The sequence below is a fragment of the Pongo abelii genome, chromosome 12 (assembly GCF_028885655.2).
Source record: "Pongo abelii isolate AG06213 chromosome 12, NHGRI_mPonAbe1-v2.0_pri, whole genome shotgun sequence".
Lineage (NCBI taxonomy): Eukaryota > Metazoa > Chordata > Mammalia > Primates > Hominidae > Pongo > Pongo abelii.
This window is the reverse complement of record NC_071997.2, coordinates 31,396,000-31,418,390: the sequence shown is the minus strand read 5'-3', so window position 1 is coordinate 31,418,390 and position 22,391 is coordinate 31,396,000. Positions and strand designations below refer to the sequence as shown.

Here is a 22,391-nt window from a genome sequence, read left to right as displayed (position 1 = left end):
CACTCCATGGGCCCAGGGCAGGTGGGGAGAGCTAGGGGCTGCGGGTTAAAACCTACAGGGAGGCCGGGCACGGTGGCTCACACCTGTAATCCCAGCACTTTGGGAGGCCAAGGTGGGAAGATCACGTGAGGTCAGGAGTTCAAGACCAGCCTGGCCAACACAGTGAAACCCTCTCTCTCCTAAAAATACAAAAATTAGCTGGGCATGGTGGCACACACTTGTAATCCCAGCTGCTCAGGAGGCTGAGGCAGGAGAATCGCTTGAACCCGGGAGGCGGAGTTTGCAGTGAGCTGAGAGCCACTGCACTCCAGCCTGGGCAACAAAAGACTCCGTCTGGCCGGGCATGGTGGCTCAAACCTGTAATCCCAGCACTTTGGGTGGCCGAGGCAGGCAGATCACAAGGTCAGGAGATGGAGACCATTCTGGCTAACACGGTGAAACCCCGTCTCTGCTAAAAAAATACAAAAAAATTAGCTGGGCGTGGTGTCATGCGCCTGTAATCCCAGCTACTCGGGAGGCTGAGGCACGAGAATCACTTGAACCTGGGAACTGGAGGTTGCAGTGAGCTGAGATCACACCACTGCACTCCAGCCTGGGGGGCAGAGCAAGACTCTGTCTCAAAAAACAAACAAACAAACAAACAAACAAAAACACCTAGGGGGAAATGAGGCAGCCCGGGCCCCACCTCTTGAGACTTTGTGCTTGCCAAGGCTGAAGTGGTTGGGAAAGGCTTCGAAGAGAAGGTGGGACTTAAAACTGGGATATGAAGCATGTGTAGGATTAAAATAAGCTGAGAGAGGGGGATCGGGCATTCAAGAGCAGGAGTGAGTTTACCTAGGAAGGAAGGAGCAGTCCACACTGGTGGAGAGAACAAAGACTCCGAGGGCCTGGTGCTGGGAGCGTGGCTCTGAGCTTTCTCTTTAAGCTTCTGGCCATGTTGCGGCCACTCCCTTGTGCCACCTGCCTGGCCTTGTCTGTATCCCTGAACTCTCAGTTGAGAAGAAAGAGGAGAAATAATCACTGAGACCAAGAAAACTGCAGGGGACTTTGGGATTTTCGACCTCCTAGGTATGAACCAGAAAAATCCTCAGGAAGGAGCTGGAAAGCCAGTTCCAACCCTTGGCAGGTGCCTGGTCTCATATGCTTCTTGAAAATAATTATCCCAGATTCTGTATGGTTTTTATTCCTCCTGTTGATCTTAGGCAAAGCTTATTTTTAACAGCAGTGACCATGTCCAGAGCTGGATGGCTACTGAGACATTTATTCATTCGCTAGCCAAAGGCTTATATTATACATCCTCACAGACAGGAGCTGTCCATTGTCTGTTCCTTAAGTGGAAACTAGAACTCAGCCTCCAGCTTTAATCAGATGAACCCACTGAGATCATCACTGCCAACCCTGCCGTCCTACATTGTAAACCAGAGGGCTATGTGTTTCCCAAGTCTCCATCATTGTGCCTTCAGCCTTCACAAAGGAGGCACATTAGAAAAATGGTGTTTTTGTAACTGTGTGCCTTTGAAGGTCTTGTTTTTGTAAAATAGCTTGGCTGATCTTTACAAAATCAGATTATTGTCAATCAAATGCTCAGACTATTAAGATGCACACCCTTGGGCTTGTCAGAGATGCCCCATGGCTTCAGTTAGCATCTGGCAGTCAGTGAGCAGAGGGCAGTTCGGGCCCTGGAGGAGCTTCTATGTTGGGGGACATGAAGTGCCACACTGTGGACGTGACGGGAAGAACGCTCAATGGTGTTTATGCTGACTTTCAAACATTTGTGCAGAGAGAGCCCTGGTCACTCAGAGCTGCATCCCCCGATGCTTTTAGGAAGTATCCCTGTGGGTTGTTTTTTTTTTTTTAATTGAGATGGAGTCTTGCTCTGTCACCCAGGCTGGAAAGCAGCGGCGCAATCTCAGCTCACTGCAACCTGTGCCTCCCAGGTTCAAGCGATTCTCCTGCCTCAGCCTCCGGAGTAGCTGGGATTACAGGTGTGTGCCACCCTGCCCGGCTAATTTTTGTATTTTTAGTAGAGACGGGGTTCTGCCATATTGGCCAGGCTGGTCTCGAACTCCTGACCTCAAATGATCCACCTGCCTCTGCCTCTCAAAGTGCTGGGATTATAGGCGTGAGCCACCGTGCCCAATATGATCCCTGTGCTTTTGTACTCTCATTGTCCCTTCAACATAAAACCCTCTGCTGAACACCGATGGGAAGGGCTCCTCCCAAGAGTCCATCTCAGATGGTGAGGAGCACTGAGGAGGAGGATGCTACTGAAAGGACCTCACGTCCCCTGAAGCTCAGGGCCACCTTCTGGTGTGCCAAGGGTTTCGCTGGGGCAGAAGGGAAAAGAAGCAATGACAAGAAAGGGCATTCTTTGTTTATAGCCAGGCTCTCTATTTCTTCCTCAAAGACATGTGGTGGAGCTGTGGTGGGTCCACAGGCATGTGACTGAGGATAAGAAGAGGCTTGGAGCATGCATATCAACAGATGCATTTGAAATCCATGACTCATGGCTTACAGATGGCTTCAAGTGTGGTCCAAGGCTGCTCTCTGTCTGGGTAGAGGGAATCTCTTAGTCTGCATGCAGCAGCATCTTATTGGTATACAGTTTAGTGCCAGTGAGGCTGTCAGATGACCTTGGTTCCACTGGGTGCAGGAGCTGGGACTTTCCAGTTTGGAGCTTGCTTACACAGCAAGCATGACGACCAGCTTTTCCAAATAGGCACCACTGCTTTTCATTATTATGGGATTCTGTGCCGCTTTTCCACAATCAGATTTGACATGCAGAAGTGCAGGAATAAAACAGCCCCTGCCCCTCTTGATGGCCATTCCCAAGTGGACTTCAATGAGGCTGTCCCTACGGTGTTTCTGTGTCACACATCATAAGTGACCTCTTTTGAAAAACTGTGTGGTGCTGGGCATGGTGGCTTATGCCTCTAATCCCAGTGCCTCTGGGAGGCCGAGGCAGGAGGATCACTTGAGCCTAGAAGTTAAGGCCAGCTTGAGCAACACAGTGAGACCCTTATCTCTACCCACCCTCCCCCCAAAAATTAAATTAGTCATGCGCAGTGGTGCATGCCTGTAGTCCCAGCTACTGAGGAGGCTGAGGTGGGAGGATCCCTTAAGCCCAGGAGTTCGAGTCTGCAGTGGGCCAAGATCATGCCACTGCACTCCAGCCTGGGGAACAGGAAGACCATGTCTCAAAAAAAAATTGCTTTTTTTTATTTTAAGAGAAAAAGTAAGCCAATTTCCTACCTCCCTCCTTCTCTCCACCAACTTTAAAGGGCTCTGCTCTGGAACCATCTCCATGGAAGACAGAGAAAGAGCAGACATTGGCCCGTCATTTCATCTTCCTCTTCTCTGGCTCTTTAAAAATGGTGTGCATGACAATGTGTGCATTTGAAAACATACTCTGCTTCTGGATTTTATCACAAACTGCAGCCTTTTTTCTCACAAAAACTTCACAGCCAAGCAGAAGCAAAGAAGAGTTTATCAAATTGGCCGCCAGCTTCCAGCTGAGATGGAATCATCTTCTCACTGCTGTGAGCAAAGCCATGACCCTCTGCCACGGAGATAGTTTTGGTAAGTCAGAAAATAAGAAAATATTTTGTATTCTACCTTTTAAAAATGTCATTATGGCATAAGTATTTTGCGTATTGCTATGTAGAATCCAGCCATCTTCTTTTAACCTTTTTATGTAAAATATAACATAGATGCAGCAAACCATACAACACGATAGTAATTTTTATTTTTCGTGTCAGTGTGATAGTCTGTCAAACAGATGGACCATGCTTTTCCTTCCTGTTTCATCATCGTTAGACACACAGGAAGCCTCTCCTTGTTCTTGAATTATGAGCTTTGTGACATTTAGAGAAAAGCACCGAGAGAGACAACTGAGATGGAGCACAAAATGGATTCTTTGAAGCACTCATACTTAACTGTCAGGAATAATGATTAAGTTGCCATTGTCTGCAGATGGTAGAGAGAGTGAAGTAATGTTCATTTTGCAAACTTCCTGGTCAAATCCCTGGTCTTCCTCTGTTGGGGAAGGTCACATCTTTGATGCAATTGCCTTATAAAAAGGGTTGTAGGGGTTGGGTGCTATGGCTCACACCTTGTAATCCCAGCACTTTGGGAGGTTGGGGCAGGTGGATCACCTGAGGTCAGGAGTTCGAGACCAGCCTGACCAACATGGTGAAACCCTGTCTTTACTAAAAATACAAAAATTAGCCGGGCGTGGTGGTGGACGCTTGTAATCCCAGCAACTCGGGAGCTTGAGGCAGGACAATCACTTGAACCTGGGAGGCAGAAGTTGCGGTGAGCTGAGATCGCACCGTTGCACTCCAGCCTGGGTGACAAGAGCGAAACTCCACCTCAAAAAGAAAAAAAAAAACAAAAAGGATTATAGGAAGGGAAGTTCACCACTCAGCCCACCAGCTTCATGGACTGGATCGTTCCTTCAAAAGGTATTTCATGCTTCCCAGGCACCTTCCTGGGCACTGGGCATACTGCAGTGAAAAGATAAAGTCTCCACTCCTGTGAGTTTGCACAGTAGTTATGGCAAGTGATCCCTGCACAGAGAGCTGCCAGATGCTCTCACAGCAAGAAGGAAGAGAAAGCAAGCCCTGTTAGACCAGCTTTGCAGACACCCTGGAGCTCCTGAGGGCTGCTGCTATCAGCTGCCATATAGGTGACACTCACTTATAGTGGGACTTTTCCCTTCACTGAAGTCCAAACTGACTCTGCTTTATGCTCCTGCTCTTCCAGAGCAGAGAGACAGCAGAGTTCACATGCATCATGGGAAGAAATCTAGCCCTGAGCCGAGTATGGTGGCTCACACCTGTAATCCAAGCACTTTGGGAGACTGAGGCACGCAGATCTCTTGAGCCTGGGAGTTTAAGACCAGCCTGGGCAATATGGTCAATCCCTGTCACTACAAAAAAAATAAAATACAAATACAAAAATTAGCCAGGTGTGGTGGCCCAGTAGTCCCAGCTACTTGGGAGGCTGAGGTAGGAGGATTGCTTGAACCAGCGAGGCAGAGGTTGCAATGAGCTGAGATTGGGCCACTGCACTCCAGCCTGGGTAGCAGAGCCAGACTCTGTGTCAAAAAAGGAAAAGAAATCTAGTCTGTAGTTGTTACTTTTCCCAGTCTACCTTCTCTGTACCTCCACATGAAATCAATGTATTCACACCAGTAGTTTGAACAATGGTTTCAAGATTGGACTATGATTTTCCAAGGTTGAATAAGCCAGATGATGTTGTCAGGCTCACTTCAGGCAAGGTCATGCCTTCCACAGGGACAGTGATCTCTCACCCAGATCCGTGGAGGAATAGAACACTACTCAGGGAAAAAACTGTGAAGGGCTTTTGAAATGGATGAAAAGATTACTTGAAATGGACAAAAGGTTGGCACAGCCTTCTGGGTTATCTCTACATTCCATTGTCTTTGAGTTATTTTTACAGCTCTGTATGTTGCAGCAAACCGACAATGCAGATGACCCTCATCCACAGAAATACAAACTAGTTGTGTCAGGTGGTTGTGATTGATGCTGCCTTGAGGACAGATCCCTTTTGCATCTATTTGTCACTGTCAGCATTCTTTTCTGTCTATAGTATATAGTTAGTACTTTGAATTCTCTTTTGAACCAGTGACAACATCTTACTGATGTAGCGATAAGATGTAATACATCATTTAATTAGTGAGTTAAATAAAACCTTTGATATGTCCTTTTCTCTTTTTTCCTCTTGAGATGGAGTCTCGCTCTGTCACCCAGGCTCTGTCACCCAGGCTGGAATGCAATGGTGCGATCTCGGCTCACTGCAACCTCTGCCTCCTGGGTTCGAGTGATTCTCCTGCCTCAGTCTCCCGAGTAGCTGGGACTACAGGCACATGCCACCCTGCCCAGCTAATTTTTTGTATTTTTTAGTGGAGACGAGGTTTCGCCTTGTTAGCCGGGATGGTCTCGATCTCCTGGCCTTGAGATCTGCCCGCCTTGGCCTCCAAAAGTGCTGGGATTACAGGTGTGAGCCACTGTGCCTGATGTGTCCATTTTATATCTGTATAAGAGTCATGGTTTTACCTTTATTTAATACTTATCTTTTAACGATTGCAATAGGCCAGATTTCCCCCTCTGTTTCTCAAGCAAACATTAATGATTGTTTTCCTTTCTGGGAGCACAAAGTCCTTGGGATTTGGAACATTCGGCTAAGTCACATACCCTCTTGCCTCTCTGATGACAGCACTTGCAGGCGCACCTGAGAAGACACCTGTCACAGGTGGAAAACCAGCTGGCCTCCTTACCCACTTCCCACACAAAAAGCTGCAGCCACAGGGTCTGCAAGAGGGGTAACGCGCTACGTTTCAAACACCACGAAACAGCAGCAGGGCTCCCTCTGCACGCTGACCCCATTTCCTCCCACCCCTTCTGGACATTCCTGTGGATCATACATGGGGCACAGTGAGGTTGAGGGGTACCCTCTCCAGCTCTGGGAGCAGCACCCAGTTCCCTGTAGGGTTTGCTTTCCTCCCATCTCACACCAGATGGATTTTAAGTTCCTTTTCATGGCTTAGGCTGTTTAGCTCTTGGTCCTTTCTGTCCAAAAGCTGCCCTGCCAGGGGTTTTCTACTGATGGATGCTATGTAAGAGGCCCACCCAGGCCTCTTCTGGGTAAGCTATTGGAACGAGGCTCACTTACACAGGTGTTAGCCCCAGAAAAGTTGTTAGTTTCACAGTGATTTGTTTATTGTCTGTCGATCAAATGTATTCATTTTTGGTTATTATCTAAATGTAGGCTCCTGGCATCTGTTTCACTTGCTGCTTTTGGAATATGTGATTCATATACTTCAGTCATGCCTAGAGGAGGAAGAGGAGGAGGAGGACATGGGGAATGTCAAGGAAATGCTACCAGATGACCCGACTCTCAGCCAGCCAGATCAGGCACTTTCCCACCCTCTGAATTCCTCACTGTCGCAGGCGTGTGCCAGCCCCAGCGTGGAGCCACTGGGGGTGATGCTGACACACATGGGCCACGGCCGATATCCCGTGGGTGTGAGCAACATGGTCCTCAGGATCCTGGGCTTCTTGGTGGACACTGCCACGGGCGATAAGGTAGGGACACCAGGACCCCCTTCCACACAGCTGTTTCAAGGGGAATAAGAGCCATAGGTGATTAGGAAAACCCTCAAGATCACTTTGTCCAAACAATGATAGAGGATTCTACAATCATCTTTACCCTAGGCGATTTTGCTGGGGATGAGTTTAATTCACTGTCTGTTGATTACTGGTCGGCTCAGGTTTGTGGGACATTGATAGATGCCTGGCATGATTAGAAGTGTGGACCATCTGCTGGCCTGGGTATTTCTTGCCTTCCCAGAGTGTGCCTGGCCTGGTGAGACTAACTCAGCAATAGCACACCACTGACATCTGAGTGGCATGCACTGAAAATTCCCCTAGTGTTCAAAGACAGGAAACGTCAAATAGTCTGAACAGAGGATTTTGAAAAGATTACATTGGGATACCTGTTGAAAGATACAAAAATTAGAGTTACTATTTACCTAGCACCTACTATATAGCCCTTATGTATGTTATCTCGAAGCCATGCCATCCTGTAGAATATTTGTTCTTGTCATTGTCATTTGATGGATGAGGAAACTGAGGCTCACAGAAGCTGAGTGACTTGCACAAAGTCACACAGCAAGGAAATGCGAGGAAATAGTGGAACAGAGATTGGAGCCCCAGCCTGCCTGATCTCAAGTCCATTCTTCACCTACAACCCTAGACAGGAGGTTGTTTTATGCCCTGAGGAGTGCAGGACACAGGTTGTAGAGGTCGGACATGGGCGTCAGTACCATGAAGCAGAGCTGGACTGATGGAGGAACAACTGAAATGCCTCCATTGAGGAGTGGGGAGTGGGCTGGTTAAAAAAAAACTGACAGCAATTGTCTTAGGGCTAATTTCTCTGCACACGTTTGATGTTTAGCCGCTATTCATCTTCTTTTTGTGCCCACAAGTTCCCCCTCTCACACAGATGAGTTGTGCTTAGTAGGAAATTGAAGTAGGTGCAATCATTCACCCCGAAGCAGGTTAATAGTGGTCTTGGCCGTGGCAATGAGTCACAGCCTAAAACTCTTCATGCCTTAGAGTCCGCAGAATAATAGGAAGCTTCCAGGGCCCTTTCCTTCTTGAGCAAACTCTCATTCCGAGTTCTCCGATTGCAGAGATCCTGCACACCTGTTATTGAGCAATGCTTGGACAAGACACCTCCCTAGACCAAAAAAAAAAAAAAAAAAAAAAAAAAACAGGAGCCAGGGAAATGCATCTCAATGCATCTCTCAGGTTTACCAGTTCTCTATCTGTATTTGGTCTTTGTTTCTCACTTTGAGATAGTAAGTCACATATCCAGCTGCATTCAGTGCTCTCTGTGAGGTAGATTCCAATGTGTGTCTGTAAATGAGAAACTCACCTCCTCCACGAGTGTACATGTGAAAAGAGCAGACATGGTTGATGAAGCATGCAGCAGTGAAACACTGACCCCAACTTGGGGGTGCTAATGAGAGCTGGGCCTCCTTAGCTGGCAGCAGCTAAGGCGCTTTCAGGAAGCAGGTGTTTCTAGACAGTTGGCAGAAAGAAGGCCCAGTTAGTTCTGAAGAGGCAATGGCTTGGCTAGGCTATGCCTAGGAGAATGGCTCTCCCTGCTGCTGTACCTGTGGCAGAGCCCTCCAAGGGCCACCAGTGGAAAGCACCTGAGTGTACTCTGGAGCATTCTGAGGAGCCCTAGCAGGGCCAGCATTCATGCTGGGCTGCAGTGTTCAGCTCCAAGTGAAAGCAAATTCTTTGCGCTCACCAGCTGGAGCAAGAGGTCAGCGCGTAGCATGACAACTTGTTAAAGGAAAAACAAAAACATCTTGCAGTGACACTTGTTAAAGCACCGTAAGGGAGGCTTTATCTGTAAGGAAGGCTTCATTCAGTACCATCTCCACAGGGCTTTTGCAGCCCGGGAGGGAGATTGGGCTTAACTCTGAGTACAGCAGGGACAGGGTGGCGGGAGCGGAATTTATAGCCTAGGAGCCGGGTGGGGGGTCAGTGGATGGGAACTTACTAAGAAGAAATGTCAGAGGTAAGGGGGATTCTGGCTAAACCCACCTAAGAGGATTCTTGTAGAAGTTCAGCCAGCTGGGGTGACCAGACATCACCTGGAGGCTGGCAGAGGATGAGGAAACTGATCATATATGGAGATGGGGCATTCTTGCTAAAGTGACTCAGCAGGGTTCTTGCTAAACTGGATTTTACAAGAAAGTGGGTAAAGGAGAAGGTTCAGGAGCCAGAATAAAGTTCAGCCAAGCGGAGAATGTTAGTCAAATGATATACACATTTATACAGTAAATGTGTATATATTAGTCAGCAAGGTAACCAGGAGTAAGCTTTTACCTCTTCAGGCACAGTTAGAAGGCGTGAAGAGCAGACGCTGACAGTCTTCTGTAGCTGAACGTTTAAATGCATCTTTTCATCTCAGTGAAATAGGTGTTATCATCAACCCTATTTTACAGCTGGCATAACTGAGGATCTTGAAGGGGTTGGGTAATTTTCCCAAGGTCACCTCACTAATCAGTGGAAGAACAGGAATTTACACCTCCACAGATCCTTCCAAGACTGTCCTTCTCAGCATTCTCTCTCTCCCCCAAAGTGTTTTCTGCCATCTGCTTTAATTCCATAATTGGTCACTTGGGACTAATTACTAAAAATACCTTCAAGTCTGATATGGGCAATCCTAGCACGTACATTTCTGGGTTCAAATTCTACTTCTTCCCCTTGTTAGCTAGAACATTGGACAAATTGCTTAACTTATGGGGATACTCATGTCTAATTCTATAGGGCCATTATGAGGTTTAAATGAGTTAATTGTTGTAAAATGCTTAGGCTATTTCCTAGAATATAGTAAGTACCCAGTAACCACTGGTCATCATTATTATTGCTCCACCACTGCCTCCTAAGCTGAGCACTTTCTCTTAACACTCTTGGCCCAATCCCTTAGCTCCTCTGAAGGTCCTTGCAATGAGGTTTGACCTATATTTAATGGGTGGAAACAATAGAGAAGATATTAAACACTTAATTGAACTACATAATAAAGCAATACAAGCAGACAAATGTCAGGTAATCCAAGGTCATACACATTAGAGATTAATTAAACCTGCTTCTGTTCATTCCTGCCTGCTGAATTAGCTATAATGACTTAAACAATCACACCAAAAAGTTACGCTCATCTGATTTTCATTGCATCCATTATTCAGCACTTGCACTCATCATCAACAAAAAAGCACACCCTGCGTGTCCCATCTGCATTCATCTGCCACCATTTAACACCCTGTTCAGCTGCACAGCTGTGGCAGCCTCATTCCCTGAACAATTTAGCACTGGCCTGCACCTCCGGTAACAACTAAAGTCAGCATTCTGGATTGCCATACCCATCTGTCCCTCTTCTACATTCTAGCGGCGTTCAAAATAGTCAGATGCCAAGGCATGTTTAAGAATAAAGTGAAAAACTATACTGATATCAAATAACGAATTTAGGTCATGTACTCCAGGATTACAGCAGAGCAAAACAACATTTTTTAAGTGTCTCTTCACCTCTAAGATAAAGGTGAAAACAATTTTTTGAAAAAGAAGAAAAACACCTTTTCATTGGTGGTGATGGTTTTTGTTGAATTTAGAGGAGGAGTGAGACATACTTTCATGAACCTTGCATTTGAAGTTAATGGTGCACACATCTCTGTCAAAGTATACTAGCTTATAGGAGGTTTATTCATGAAATCAGACCAAGTGAATACATTTCTATTGGTTTTAAAGTAGTCATGGCCAAGTTTCCTGGAGCTAAGGGAGGGATGGTACATTCACCATTCTCAGATAGGAAGACTTACTTGCTCGTCAGGTGAAGTGTCTGAGGAGAGCTTCAGCTAACTTAGAACCTCCCCATCTCTCGAATCTGTTACTTCCCAATTGAGTCACCAATACCAGATTGCTGATGGATGGGGGAAGGAGAGCCTGTGTGGGAATTTGAACCGACTATGTCAGCTCCAGAGACTTGTTGAGAATGCGGGGATTAGTACCTGTCTTGAGACCCCCAAATTGATGGGGGATCTGCAGCCACATGGAGACCGTGGGTGCCTTTCATAGGCTCCCTCCCAACTTTCACGACTCATCTGCTTTCTCCAGTGTCTGTTAAGGAAGAATGTTGGTTTGCTCTCATGAGGACATTTCTCACAAACTGCAAAGCCCTCTTCCTTTCCCTAAAGAGAGCCCATCAGCTCCCTGCCCCTGCACCATCCCTGCCTTGCAAAGCCTCCCACTGAGTCCTCACTGGACCCTGAGTGTTTTCCTGAGAAATCAGGAGTTCTCTTAGTAAGAATAAATGCATGAGCTGGGTGCGGTGGCTTGTGCCTGTAATCCCAGCACTTTGGGAGGCTGAGGCAGGTGGATCACCTGAGGTCAGGAGTTCGAAACCAGCCTGGCCAACATAGTGAAACCCTGTCTCTACTAAAAATACAAAATTAGCTGGGCATGGTGGTACATGCCTGTAATCTCAGCCACTTGGGAGGCTGAGGCAGGAGAATCATTTGAACCTGGGAGGCGGAGGTTGCAGTGAGCTGAGATGGTGCCATTGCACTCCAGCTTGGGCAACAAGAGTGAAACTCCATCTCAAAAAAAAAAAAATAATAAATGCATGAACTTCTCCTTTACATCCCAGGGTGGGACCTTGGGCTTGGTAGAAGAACTCAAATGGTAGTTCCTGCAACAAGGAATAGTATAACTGTCTCTTTTTATCTTTTCCCTTTAAACATTTCCCTCTCGCAGCTCATCCACGTGCTGTTGGAAGATGAAACCACCGAAAGCGCAGTTAAACTCAGCCTTCCTATGGGACAAGAAGCCCTCGTAACCCTAAAAGACGGACAACAATTTGTGATTCAGATATCAGATGTACCCCAAAGCTCTGAAGATATTTATTTCAGAGAAAGCAATGCTAAAGTGTGAGATTATTTATTTGAATAGAGAATAAGAAAACTGATAGACTTGCATTCTTAAAAATATTAAATACTAAAGTTTTTCTATTGATGAAAGACGATGTTATGTATATAATAGATGTAGCATTGTCTATTTTATGTTTGTATGTATTTCAAGGAGGTGGTTTTGATAAAATATATAAACTGATTTGGAGAATAATTTTTGCCTCTGTTGCTTTTCTTTTGGGGCTGTCCGAGTATTTCTATTTTGAGACATGGCAGAAAGGAAATTTGAGAATGCTTTTCGGGAGTAAAGAAATAGTTAAGGCTCCAGAGAAAGAAAAAGTTCAAAGAATACCAACTGGTACAAGCAGTAAAATGCCAGTGGTGATATTTTTCCTCCCCTTGGTGGTGCCTCAATCAAAATAGAATTTGTAGATAGATCCCCTCAGGCAGTGAGGAACAGAAAAAAAATCAATATGATATCACTGTTAAACTCATTCACTGGTCCATTAAACACCTTTGGTTCACTATCCCGATTTTCATAAAGTGAGAGAATTTTGAATGCAACAATGTCTGCAGCAGAGGCCAATGTCCTGCTTTGAATCACTCTTTAGTTCTCTTTTTGTAGCAAAATCCTAAAAACTGCTGAAACTAGGAATAGATCATTGTTACAGAAAATCCACTTTTATGTAACTGATTATAATATTTAAAAGGAATTTTAAAATTCGTGCTTCACATGATTTCCGGTATACGTGGAAAAAATAGAGAATATTTTATTGATCTCATATTACATATGAAATGAACTAAATTTCATGTATCTTTACATATGGAATGAATTAAATTTACTTATGAAATGAATTACATTTCCCCAAATGCTTGGAAATTTTTTTAAAAACCACAGGAGCTGTACGTCTGTAGATTCATTAAGAATTACTCATCTTTATGGATAAAAAAGTAGTCATATTTAAGATCCCTTTTCAACTACATTTAATATATTATCTCAGGCTATCTGGGAGGAGTTGTTCTTTGTCAAAGAATGAGTCAGAGAGATATTTATTCTTTTGCTCACTGCTCAGTGACTTTGCATGTCATGTGTTTGCTGATAAGTAAGTAGACAGTTGGTGGACTGAGTCACAGAACACAGGAAACAACAGGATCTGTAAGTGTGGGAACGGTGAATTTTGTTTGCATGTTTTGGGGTAAACTGATTAGCTAAGAGCTAGCAGAAGTCATTCTGGGCATTCTGTCCTTGAATGCTCAAGTTTACCAAAGAAAACAATTTTCATTGTTTCTCTGTAGCGTTAGACGTTAGGATAGGGGATGCGGATGGGTAATAGCAGAGAGGAGGAGGGACTTCTGGGACTGTTGCGATTTGTATTATTATGGTTTCTTTCTTATTTGATCTTGGGGCCTGTCTAGGAGAGCCTTGATGGGGTGGGAGGGGGAGAGAATAAGGTTTGGGTGTGTTGGTTAAACGAAAATGCAAGAAGCAGAAGTTTATTGCTCACAGACCCAGAGAGGTTAGGGGCACCGAATCACTAGGAGGGCCAGGAGGAGACTGGAGGCAGCAGGGAGCTCAGCCAGCCTGTGGTTGAGCCTGTGGGACCTGCCTTTATTAAGGCCCAGGGTGCTAGTCCTTAGGCTTTCCCTTGGGACTTGTGGATCTGAGTCATTTAAAGAAAACATACACAAAAGAGGGAACTCATTTACATGACTCCAGTGTTGACCATTAGATTTTTTCCACAGCCAGCAACTGTGGCATGAGCTGGATTTGGCATCAGTGAGATGAGGAACAAGCAGGCTCTACTGCAAACACCACACAGAGAGGAGAAGTCTCACTGAAGACAAGGATGACAGGATTCAACTGGATTTCAAACAGCTTATGTCAGGTCTAAAAATGGCTGTCAAGACTGCCACTCCATGAAGTCTATGCCAGGAACCCTCACGGTGCTCCCATTCTTGGGCTGGGGGCTGGCCATACAGTGTCGTGTGTTCACCTTGCGAAAATGTGTCACGAAGTTTGTGATTTGACTTGATTACATTTCTGCATATGTTATATATGAAAGTGTATCTTAAAAAATACAAGGTGGCCAGGCACGGTGGCTCACACCTATAATCCCAGCACTTTGGGAGGTCAAGGTGAGAAGATTGCTTGAGCATAGGAGTTCAAGACCAGCCTGGGCAACATAATGAGAACCCTATCTCTACAAAAGAAAAAAATCAGCTGGATGTGGTGGCATGTAGCTGTAGTCTCAGCTACTCAGGAGGCAGGAGGATTGCTTGAGCCCAGTTCAAGACTGCAGTGAACTATGATCATGCCACTGCACTTCAGCCTGGATGACAGAGCAAGACCCTGTCTTAAAAATAAATAAATAAATGGCATTGCCCACTTTATGGGGAGTGGATTGGAGGTTCCTGATGGAAGAAAGATTAAAAAGCACACAGGAGGATTTCAAGAGGAAGCGAGCTGGGCTTGAGAAGTCACCAGGTGCAGTGGCTCACGCCTGTAATCCCAGCACCTGGGAGGCCAAGGTGGCTGGATTGCTTGAGCTCAGGAGTTTGTCACCAGCCTGGGCAACACGGTGAAACCCTCGTCTTGACAAAAAATATAAAAAATTAGCCAGGCATAGTGGTTAGTGCCTGTAGTCCCAGCTACTTGGGAGGCTGAGGTGGGAGGATAGCTTAAGTCCAGGAGGTTGAGGCTGCAGTGAGCTATGATTGTACCACTGCACTACAGCCTGGGCCACAGAGCAAGGCCCTGTCTGGAAAAAAAAAAAAAGTAGAAAAAGAGAGAAGAGAGAGAGAAAGAAAGAGATAAGAAGGAAAGAAAAAAAAGGAAGAAAGGAAGGAAGGAAGAAAAAAGGAAAGAAAGAAAGGAAAGAAAGAAAAAGAAAGAAAGAAAACCACCAGGACCAACAAGCTCTGGTGTGAGAACAGAGCTGCACCTGCCTCGTAGGCAAGTCTTTGTTTTTAACTCCCAATCCCCTTCCTTGATGAGCTGAGACATGAGGCCCAGCAAACAGAAAAATGAAAAAGAATGCAAACACATCTGTCTCACCCACCTCAGCCCTCAAATCCTAAAGCAGCTAGCAGGAGAGAGGAGAAGATGTCAACCTTCATGAAGTTTGAGATTTTGATTATTACGCTGACATTTTAATTACTGAACAGAGATGGTTCCTATGATTGAAAGTAACTGGTGGTCTATTACTTGAAAGCGAACATGAATGTGAACAGGAAATCCCCCTATTCCCTACCCCAAACTTAGATTTTTCTTCAAGAGCCATAAAGAATCCACACAGCAGGTTGCAAAGATTGTTTTCTGCATGTACCATGGATCAGTTCACTATTACAGCATAACAAACTAATCCTTCATGGCTTAAAACAACCACCGTCTATGTATTATTCCTCAGCAGTCCGCAGTTTGCTTGCGTAGCTGGTTCTGCTGTTCTAGGCTGGACTCAACAAATCTCAGCTGGGCTCACTCAGCCCTCCAAGGTTCCTGACAGGTATGTAGGGGGCTGGCTAGTCTAGGATGGCCTCAGCTCTCCTCCATGTGGTTCCCACATTCCTTCAACAGGCCAGTTCATGCATGTTCTCATGACAGGAGGGAGTCCAAGAGAGCAGACGTGGAAACACACATGCTTGTTTTCACACCTCCTTTTGCATCAAGTGTGGTCTTGTACCATTGACCAAAGCAAGTCATGTTGCCAAACTCAGAGTTAGCAAGATAAGGTACTCCTAATCGGTATGGATGCAGGGAGGTGTCAAACAATTGGAGTTGTCAACCACGTCACTCTACCACCTACCTTATCCAGCTCAACTCACTCAAAACAACATCTAAATCATTATCCCAATTGCTCTGTTCCCAGGTGGAAATGCCCTGCTCAGGATCCTCAAGCAGCAGTGAGATCCTGGCCATCTGCAGATTCCACAATCAATCACCCCCATCAATTGTGACATTATTATGGCACTGCCCTCCATGCAACTTAACTCGATAGGAAACAAACATTTGATCCATTAGTATGCATAGAAGCAATATGATTTTCTGAAACAGTAATTTGAAATAGGAACAATAATGAGAACCTGTACAGACAGCTATCCCCCTCGGGCACATTACTGATTGTCAATATGGTGAGTACAGAAAGAGAGGCACATCACGTTTCTCTTCACAGTAATAATAGCTGCACCCACATGTATCTTGGAACATAAACGTTCACTCATGATGATAAGGTGGAAGCCCACTAACATGCTGGCAGCAGACAGACTTTTCAGAAACACATATCTGATCCAAAATTTACAGTGACGTTTTCCAAAATTAAGTATTTGTCATGTATTTTTTCTTTTACCGGGTACTCTATAAACACTTGGGATTGTAGGGGTGGAAAGCCGTGATACCTTTCCTCACCCACCATAACCGTCATGGCCAACACTCCTGTAACAAAAGGAAAAAGAGAAAAGCATAACAAATGTATTTAAAATTTAATCCAATGTATGAGGCCATTCTCACACTGCTACAGAGAAATACCCGCGACTGGGTAATGTATAAAGAAAAGAGGTTTAATTGGCTCGTGGTTCCACAGGCTGTACAGGAAGCATGGTGGCATCTGCTTGGCTTCTGGGGAGGCCACAGGAAACTTACAATCATGGCAGAAGGTGAAGGGGAAGCAGACACATCTTACATGGCTGAAGCAGGAGGCAGTGGGCAGGATAGGTCCTATACACTTTTAAACAATGAGATCTCACGAGAACTCACTCACTATTAGTGAGTAGTACCAAAGGGGATATTCACCCCCATGATCCAATCACCTCCCAGCAGGCCCCACCTCCAACGTTGGGGATTACAGTTAGACATGAGATATGGGCGGGGGACACAGATCCAAACTGTACCATCAAAGTTTTATGTGACATGAAAGCCTAAATAAAGACTAGCCGGGCGCGGTGGCCCACGCCTGTAATCCCAGCACTTTGGGAAGCCGAGATAGGCGGATCTCGAGGTCAGGAGATCAAGACCATCCTGGCTAACATGGTGAAACCCCGCCTCTACTAAAAATACAAAAAAATTAGCCGGGCATGGTGGCGGGCGCCTGTAGTCCCAGCTACTCCGGAGGCTAAGGCAGGAGAATGGCGTGAACCCAGGAGGCAGAGGTTGCAGTGAGCTGAGATCGCGCCACTGCACTCCAGCCTGGGCGACAGAGCGACACTCTGTCTCAAAAGAATAAATAAATAAATAAATAAATAAATAAATAAATAAATAAATAAAGACTCAAAGACTCAGGGAAAACTGTCCATTTCCATGCTTAGGTTCAGTGAAGAACGGACAACCATGAAGAAATGTGATTGGACAAAAAGTGAATGATCTAATGGTAATAGACGAGTGGGAAACCCAGCAAGGCCTGTCTGTTCAGGGTCTTCTTCCTCCTTCTGTGTGTCATTCCCTTCCCCCAGGTGTGGGGCAGGACCCCTTCTGAAATGAGGTCTCATGACCTACTCTCGGACAAGGTGGGTCCGAGAACCTCTTTACGGCCAGCTCCTATACAGGAAGGCAGAGGGAGTTACAGTCATATTTCTAGGCTTTATGGCTGGCTTTGAAGGAGAGGGGTTCTAATTTCTGTGATCCATCTTGGGGAAGAGAAATTCTAGTTTCTATGGCCTGCCTTGTGGGAGAGGGGGAGCGGAAGAAAGAAGGGTAGGAAAAGGCCAGAAAGAGATTTTGCTTCTGAGGCTCTTCCACTGTCCTTTACTTCAAAGTACTCAGCATGTCAAAGCGTTACACTCTGGGCATGACTTTCTCAACCATGAATAAAATAGACAAATCTGTGCTCTTTATTGAACTTATGTTCCTGGTACAGGAAGACTGACACTGAGCTAATCAGCAAATAAAAGCAAAATATCTTAAGTAGATATAAGTATTATCATGAAAATTCACTATGGGGATGGAGATTCTCTTTTTTTTTTGACAGAGTCTCTCTCCATTGCCCAGGCTGGAGTGCAATGGCGTGATCTCGGCTCACTGCAATCTCTGCCTCCCAGATTCAAGCAATTCTCCTGCCTCAGCTTCCCAAGTAGCTGGGATTACAGGTGTGTGCCACTATGCTCAAGTAATTTTTGTATTATTTGATAGAGTTGGGGTTTTGCCATGTTGGCCAGGCTGGTCTTGAACTCCTGACCTCAGGTGATCTGCTCACCTCTGCCTCCCAAAGTATGGGATTACAGGCGTGAGCCACCGCACCCAGCCTGATGCTGCTTCTTATAGGGCATTCAAGCAAGACCTCTCTCACAAGGGGTAATCTGAAAAGAGACCTGAAGAAAGTAGGAGAAAGGAAAGGTGTGAGAGTCTCCTAAAAAGGGGAGGAAAATGAATCAGAGAAGTAGGAGAGTACTACCAGGCAGGGCTAATGCCCCCTTGAAGTTAATGGCCATAAATCTGAAGTGATTAAGGAACTTCAAATCATATATATTCTCTATATATACACTGTATATATATTTAAAATCATGTATACACTGTATATAAATCATATATACGATATATATAAATCATATATACTATACGTATACATGATTTATATATATAGACACTTCAAATTTATGGCCATTAACTAAATTATATATATATGATTTTAAGTCCCTTAATCTCTTCAATATATATAGAATATATAATATATTGATAAAAGAAATTAAAGGCAACACAAATAAGTGCAAAGACATCCCATATTCATGAATCAGAAGACATAATTTTGTTAAACTGTTCATACTACCCAAAGGAATCTACAAATTCAATTCAATTCCTATCAAAATCCACTTAGTGGCTGGGTGCAGAGGCTCACACCTCGGAAGGCCAAGGTGGGAGGACCATTTGAGTCCAGGAGTTCAAGACCAGCCTGGACAACACAGCAAGACCCCATTTCTACAAAAAAAATAAAAAATAAAAATTAGCCTGGCATGATGGCATGTTCCTGTCTATAGTCCTAGCTACTCCAGAAGCCAAGGAGAGAGGATCGCTTGAGCACAGGAGTTTGAGGTTACAGTGAGCTATGAACATTACCACTTCACTCCAGCTTGAGCAAAAGAGTAAGACTCTGTCTCTAAAATGAACAAACAAGAAAGAATAATAATAATAATAATAAAAAAACCCTGCAATGATATCACCTTACACTCATTAGAATGGCCATTATAAAAAATAACAACAGGTGTTGGTGAGAAGGTGGATACATTAGAACTCTTGTGCATCATTGGTGGGAATATAAAATAGTGCAGCTGTTTTGGGAAACAGTATGGAGGTTCATTAAAAGCAAACTATCTTATGATTCAGCAATCACAATTATCGGGATTTACCCAAAAGAATTCAAGACAGGATCTCTAGGAGGTATTTACACTCAAATGTTTATTGCAGTAGTATTCACAATAACTGTAAGGCAGAAACAACCTAAATTTCCATCAATGATGAATGGATAAAGAAAATATGGGCCCGATGCAGTGGCTCACGTCTGTAATCCCAGCACTTTGGGAGGCTGAAGTCAGAGAATTGCTTGAGCTCAGGAGTTCGAGATCAGCCTGGGCAACATAGTAAGACCTCATCTCTACAAAAAATAAAAAATAAAAGTGAGCCAGGCATGGTGGTGTGCCTGTAGTACCAACTTCTCAGGAGGCTGAGGATGGGGGACCACTTGAATCCAGGCAATCCAGGCTGCAGTGAGCCATGATCGTGCCACTGCACCCCAGCCTGGGCAACAGAGTGAGACCCTGACTCAAAAAAAAAAAAAAAAAAAAAAAAAGGAAATGTGATATATACATATGTGAACCCAGAAGGCTAATCAGAAACTCAAAAGAATGCAATCATTTTTGTTTCACCTATCTGTGACCTGGAAACTCCCTCCCCGCTTCAAGTCTTCCTGCCTTTGCTTCAAGTTGTCCAGCCTTTCCAGACTGAACCAATGTACTTCTTACATGTATTGATTGATGTCTCATGTCTCCCTAAAATGTATAAACCCCAGCTGTGCCCCGACCACCTTGGACACATGTCGTCAGGACTTCCTGAGGCTGTGTCATGGGAGCATCTTCAACCTTGGCAAAATAAACGTCCTAAATTAACTGAGACGTGTCTCAGATTTTGATTTTGGGGTCCCAAGATATTTTCCTTTCACACATGCAATGGAATATTACTCACCTTTTAAAAAGAATAACCTCCTGTCATATGCTATAACATGGATGAATTTTGAACATCATGCTAAGTAAGGTAAGCCAGTCATGGAAGGACAAATACTGTATAATTCCACTTATATAAGGTATCTAAAATAGTCAAACTCATAGAAACAGAGAATAGAATGGTTGCTGCCAGGGGCTGGGGGAAGGGAAAATGGGGAGTTGCTGTTCAGTGGATAAAGAGTTTCAGTTATGCAAGGTAAAATTCTAGAGATTTGCTATAGAACAGTGTTCTTATAGTTAACAATGCCGTACTGTACACTTGTTAGGAAGATAGATCTCATGTTACACTTTTTACCACATTTTTTTAAATGGGCAAAAGACATTAACATGCATTTTATAAAAGATTTCGAACTGGGCAATAAATGCATGAAAAATGATCAGCCATATTAGTCATTAGGTAAATGCAAATTAAAATAACAATGAGATACCATTGCTCATCCACCAGATTTGGTTGGCATGGGAGAGGTGCGGGGAATGGGCAAAAAAAACTAACGCTAATCTGTGTTGATGAGAATGTAGAGCTGTAACAGTAACTCTCACCTTCTGACAGTAGCAGTATAAACTGGTACAATCATTTTGAAAATAAGCTTGATTTTCAAATATATATATATATTTTCTATATATATATAAAAATATTCCTATCCATATCTTTACTACCTGGGATGCCTCTGCAAAATAGATCCCTAAATCTCTCCAGAAAGACACTATCTCTAGCTTTTCAAGGTTATTCAAACAGGTTTGGATTCTGCAGGAAACCAGGAAATCCATGGAGAATTATCTTCCAAAATTTGAGTTTGAGGGATCTGTTGAATATTCAGGGGTAAATGGCCAAAACAAACAACAATTGCTGTCATTAATGGAGCATTTACTATGTTCTGGCACAAGTTGTGTGATGGGGTTTGAAGAGTGATTATTGATCACCCTCTTAAATCCCCTTTGAGTGTGGAACTAATTTGGGAAATAAAACTCAAGAATCAGAAAGCGTAATAGAAGTAAAGCTAATGGGAAATTTTGACCAAATAGGATTCCTATTAGGTTCTGCAACTGAACTTACTCCCTTAGTCACAGACAGGGCGGGGCGACCTCTCACCTGCTGAAGGGGCAGGACAGCTCAGGCAAGACAGAAGAGAACGGTGAACAGATCATTCAGAAAAGAATAGCTTTGCAGGGGCTGAGAAAAGCATGTTAAGCTTGCCTTTCGAAACTCATACATCATATGGGTCACTTCTCCCATGAGGAGGCAGGAGTAAGAAAATAGCCATGGCCGGGCGCGGTGGTTCAAGCCTGTAATCCCAGCACTTTGGGAGGCCGATGCGGGTGGATCATGAGGTCAATAGATCGAGACCATCCTGGCCAACATGGTGAAACCCCATCTCTACTAAAAATACAAAAATTTGCTGGGTGTGGTGGCGGGCGCCTGCAGTGCCAGGTACTCGGGGGACTGAGGCAGAAAAATCGCTTGAACCCGGGAGGCAGAGGTTGTAGTGTGCCGTTGCACTCCAGCCTGGCGAAAGAGCGAGATTCTGTCTCAAAAAAGAAAGAAAGAGAGAAAGAGAGAGAAAGAAAGAAAGAAAGAAAGAGAGAGAGAGAGAGAGAAAGAAAGAAAGAAAGAAAGAAAGAAAGAAAGAAAGAAAGAAAGAAAGAAAGAAAGAAAGAAAGAAAGGAAGGAAGGAAGGAAGGAAGGAAGGAAGGAAGGAAGGAGAGGGAGGCGGGGAGGGAGGGAGGGAAAAGAAAAGAAAACAGCCAAAAGCCTGCCATATTCCTCCGCATTTTTCCTTTCCAGGGCTTGGACCGGAGTTCTGATGACCTGGAATGAGGGGCTTGGCCAAGGCGGTATTTGTCCATGTGGCCTCGGTCAGTTTGTTTCAGCTTAAATGCAAATAATTTGATTCTGCTATTAGATGAACTGGCTGCGATGCCCTCCTGACACAGCAAAGTGTAAGAAGGGTTATCGTCCTTGCAGAGAAAGAGAATGGGCATCAGATGGAATTGGTGCTAATCTTACCTTCACCATTTATTCAGTTTTCTCCTCTAATAAGATGATGATAACAATCCCTACCTTGTGTCTAGCTAACTAAATCCAGTCAGTCCTTCGTATCTGTGGGTTCCCAGCCAACCACAGACTGAAAATATTTGAAGAAAAAAAAGCTGGACGCAGTGGTTCACACCTGTAATCCCAGCACTTTTGGAG

General features: G+C 44.6%; 1 protein-coding gene across 21 annotated transcripts in view; it reads left to right on the top strand.

Moving 5' to 3' along the window:
* LOC100446089 (DNA-binding protein RFX8) overlaps positions 1–12,215 on the top strand; it is an 83,304-nt gene extending 71,089 nt beyond the window's left edge. For 20 of the 21 annotated variants that reach the window (XM_054547404.2, XM_054547411.2, XM_054547405.2 and 17 more), the window contains 3 exons: positions 3,465–3,579; positions 6,793–7,109; positions 11,850–12,215. In XM_054547404.2, the coding sequence (XP_054403379.1) occupies positions 3,465–3,579; positions 6,793–7,109; positions 11,850–12,026 (609 nt within the window). In that variant the 3' untranslated portion in view covers positions 12,027–12,215. The remainder of the gene's footprint in view (positions 1–3,464; positions 3,580–6,792; positions 7,110–11,849) is intronic. The other variant, XM_054547417.2, reaches the window with a different exon arrangement.
* Positions 12,216–22,391: the final 10,176 nt, after the last annotated feature.